This window comes from Balaenoptera ricei, chromosome 20, assembly GCF_028023285.1.
Source record: "Balaenoptera ricei isolate mBalRic1 chromosome 20, mBalRic1.hap2, whole genome shotgun sequence".
Taxonomy (NCBI): Eukaryota; Metazoa; Chordata; class Mammalia; order Artiodactyla; family Balaenopteridae; genus Balaenoptera; species Balaenoptera ricei.
Window position 1 is genome coordinate 37,632,330 of NC_082658.1, and position 3,689 is coordinate 37,636,018.

The following is a 3,689-nucleotide window of genomic DNA, read 5'->3' on the forward strand; positions in this document are numbered from 1 at the left end:
GGACTTGAACTTTCAAGCACGGAGACCTTGGGGAAAGGACTTAGCTTCCTGAGGTCAGCTATCCACCCTGCACAACAGGGAAACAACACTTGCTTCTAACGGTGCCTGTGGGAGTAGTTGGGATGGTGTGGGTACATCACCTGATGAGTGGCGGGGCATCCTAACAATTCCAGCTCAGACATGAAAATCAGCTTCACGGCTTTAGAGCCCCACCTTCTAGGTGTTGCCTCATCAGTGCACTGAGCTCATCTGACTCCACCCCTCGGAGCCTAATTCCCTCTGTGGATCTCACTGGCCCGGCTGCAGACCAAACAGAGAGGAAGTAGAGGTGGGCAGAGGTGGCAAAGGGAGGTATGACGGTCTAACCATGAAAGCAGGCGGAAAAGCCAACTAGGCGAGGATGAGAACCACAAAAGAAAAGTAGTCTGAGGCCACTCAGTGCTCGGGCGGATGATCGACCCCCTTCAGCAGACCGTGCATGAAGTAACAAGCCATGAGAGCCTCGACTCATTAAAAGAAGGTAAATCTGTTCAACGCCATCAGTTTAAGAAGATTAAAAAAACATGGTATACATTTGAGCAATAGTACCATTACAAACAGGAAAAGAGTTAAAGGTGAAAGTTACAGGTGTCATTCAAAGACTGAGTGTTGGAGCGCCTCCTTCTTGGGTGATGCCGGGTGAACGGAACTTCACCGAAAGAACACACCGGGTCTTTTCACCTCTCAGCAAGGTGTTATTTAGGTAGGAGGAAAGCAGTGGAAATGGGGAAGGGGAGCAAATCGATCAAAACTCAGGGTCTGTCCTTCTATCGAAAAGAATCTTCTACTCGGCTGCTCGGTGAGGAACGTGGCTTCTACCGTAGGGGCCTCAGTCGGCCTGGATCTTCCGGGGGATGCCCAGCGCCTCGCAGCTCCGGCCCAGCAGCAGGCACTCCAGCCGCCTGCAGTGCTCCCGGAGCCGCTTCTCGCGGGGCAGCAGGAAGGTGAGGACCTTGTTCCGCACGATGCCCCGGTCCTCCTCCTCCCGCAGCCGCTGCTTCACGCGGGCCGCCTGCTCCTCCTGCTGCGCCAGCGCCCCGTTCATCGCGCCGAGGGCGTCTTCCAGGTCATGGATGGCCCTCAATGCCTCCTTCTTGAAGTCCTCCAGCTCCCGTTGCACCCCGGCCACCTGCTGCTGCAGGATCTCCAGGTGGGCTGGCGGCAGGGCACAGGAGGGCCATGGCTGGGGGAACGAGAAGTCTCCAGATTGGAGGCCGCTCTCCACCATCTTCTTCCCCTGTAAGGTGTTCACCTTCATGAGAATGGAGCCGGCCTGATAGAGGGGGTCCATAGTGTCGCCTCCTTTTGGACAAAGAGAGGGAGCTAGGGACCAGCCAGGTCAGTGAATCTGTTTTGGGCCAGAGACACAATCCTTTGGAGTGGAGAAACCCCGCATATTGTGACATCAGGGCCTCTCCGGCCAACCAGGAGGAAAGCCACAATCCACTCATTTGCATATGGTAACCTCCTTGCTGGTTATCCTGGGCTTCGTCTGCTCATCTACTCAGGAACTATTTAGTTGTGCACCCTGAGATGTGGATTCCCATCAGTTCATTGCCCTTCCAGAACCAGAGCTCAATCATTCCTTGTCCCGAGGGACACACCAAAGTAAACTGGCCAGAGCAAGGCCAGGCCGGGTGGTCTCCCACACAGCAAGGGGCCTGGATGGTCTCAGAAGGGTCTCTGGGCTTCAGTACCTCACCAGTGAAGCAAGGACATTGTAAGAGATGATGTGTAATCTCACTTCTAGCTCTAAAATGCTAAAAAACAACAACAACAACAAAACTAATTTCTTTTTGAATTGAAGTATAGTTAATTTACAATGTTATGTTAGTTTCAGTTGTACAGCAAAGTGATTCAATTATACATATTTTTTTTTTTCAGATTCTTTTCCATTATAGGTTATTATAAGATATTGAGTATGGTTGCTTGTGCTACACAGTAGGTCCTTGTTGTTTTCCTATTTTATATATAATAATGTGCATATGTTAATCCCAAACTCCTAATTTATCTCCCCCCTCCACACCATCCCCTTTGGTAACCATAAGTTTGTTTTCTGTGTCTGTGAGTCTATTACTGTTCTGTAAATAAGTTCATTTGTATCATTTTTTTAGATTCCACATATAAGTGATATCATATGATACCTGTCCTTCTCTGTCTAATTTACTTCACTTAATATGATAATCTCCAGAAAAGCAATTTCTGATTCCAAATCCACACTCCTATAATGACGCCAGAATTCTCGATAATCTTAGAAGAAATGTACTCAGGTTTTGATATATGGTCCACAGCAGAGCTGATTCGGTATGTGCAGGATAAAATCGGGCCGCTCATTCATTTATTCAGCAGGTCCCTGCTGAGCACTCACTATGCACCTGCACCAGGGAACGAGTGTGAGCCAGAGAGCGTGGTCGTCCCTGCCCTGCCAGATCCTGCCTGAATGCTGACAAAGATGAGAAAAAACATAGAGAAGGGTGAACTTCCCACTTCTGACCTGTTCACTGTAAGAAAGGAAACTGGTTTGTTCAAGAACAATCCTCCATCCTGCAGATCTCAATCTCTTGCCCAGACTTCTCTCCTGGCCTCCAAATCTAAACATCTCTCCAACAACGTACCTCAAATTCAATCCACCCAAAGCTGGACTAGTTATCATTTCTCCCAAAATGGTCCCCGTTCCAGTGTTGCTATCAGGTTGATGAGACCAGCCTGGGGCAGCACCCACGTCAGCGCCCCACATGAGAAACCCGGGCCCCTCCACACCCAAGTGGCTCTCAGTCCTATTGGCTGTACCATCTCTGAACACTCCAGCATCAAACCACCTGGGCTGGGTCTCAGCTCTACCACCTACAGGCTGTGTCTCTTTATACATTGCCTCATCCCCCTGGGCCTCAGTTTCCTTATCTGTAAAGTGGGGATACTAATTCAGTGGTGTGCAGGTGGGGGGCAACTCTCCGGGAGGAAAAAAAAGAAGCAGCTCTGATTTATGGCTGTTGCTAATTTCCGTGGTGTAAAGACTCCCATCACAGCTGGTTGAAACTAGCTCAAAAGCTACCAAGGTGGTGTCTCTGAGCAGAGATGCTCGCGGTGAGCCTTCATGAGCCTGTGTCGAGAGCCAACTCCCGCACCACAGGACACGTGAGGAGGGAAGCTGCCTTGTCCAGCAGGCAGATCGGCCCATCTAGAGGGCCTGGCAGAGGGCATTTTGCAGGGAGCTTCATGGCTAAACTAAGGTGGAATTTTGAGTCTCAAAGGTCGGGCAACACCAGTTATTGATACACAATGTTGGTGGAAAGAGCACTGCTCTAGGAGTCAGGAGATCTGGAGTATGGAATTGCTGTGTGACCAGAGGTCAGTCACCTCCCCTCTCTGAGCCTATTCTCTGCTGTAATGTGAGAGGGCGTAATGTGAAGTCTCTGATGCTCTAATATCCACACAGTCTTTCCTTTAAACTTTTCCGGAAGCTCTTACTGCCTCCCCCTCATTTTGTGACCTAGGGCCTTGTCCCTCCACGTCCCGATGGCACAGTAAATTCCACGAGAACAGGGACTGTGCATTTCTCATCCTATGTACCCTGCCTGGTGCCCTGCACATAATGGCACTCAGAAAACTAGATGAAGGAGAATTTCTGTTCTTAGGTGGCCATCAAATCC

The 3,689-nt window shown here is 49.9% G+C and overlaps 1 protein-coding gene across 1 annotated transcript; it reads right to left on the bottom strand.

Annotated features, from left to right (window-relative positions):
• Positions 1–868: 868 nt before the first annotated feature.
• Positions 869–1,330, bottom strand: CCDC182 (coiled-coil domain containing 182). The gene has a single exon (XM_059906603.1). The coding sequence runs from the start codon at positions 1,328–1,330 to the stop codon at positions 869–871; it is 462 nt and encodes a 153-aa protein (XP_059762586.1).
• Positions 1,331–3,689: the final 2,359 nt, after the last annotated feature.

Coding starts and splice junctions, on each gene's coding strand:
- CCDC182 (XM_059906603.1), bottom strand. CDS start 1,330: ATGGACCCCCTCTATCAGGCCGGCTCCATTCTCATGAAGGTGAACACC.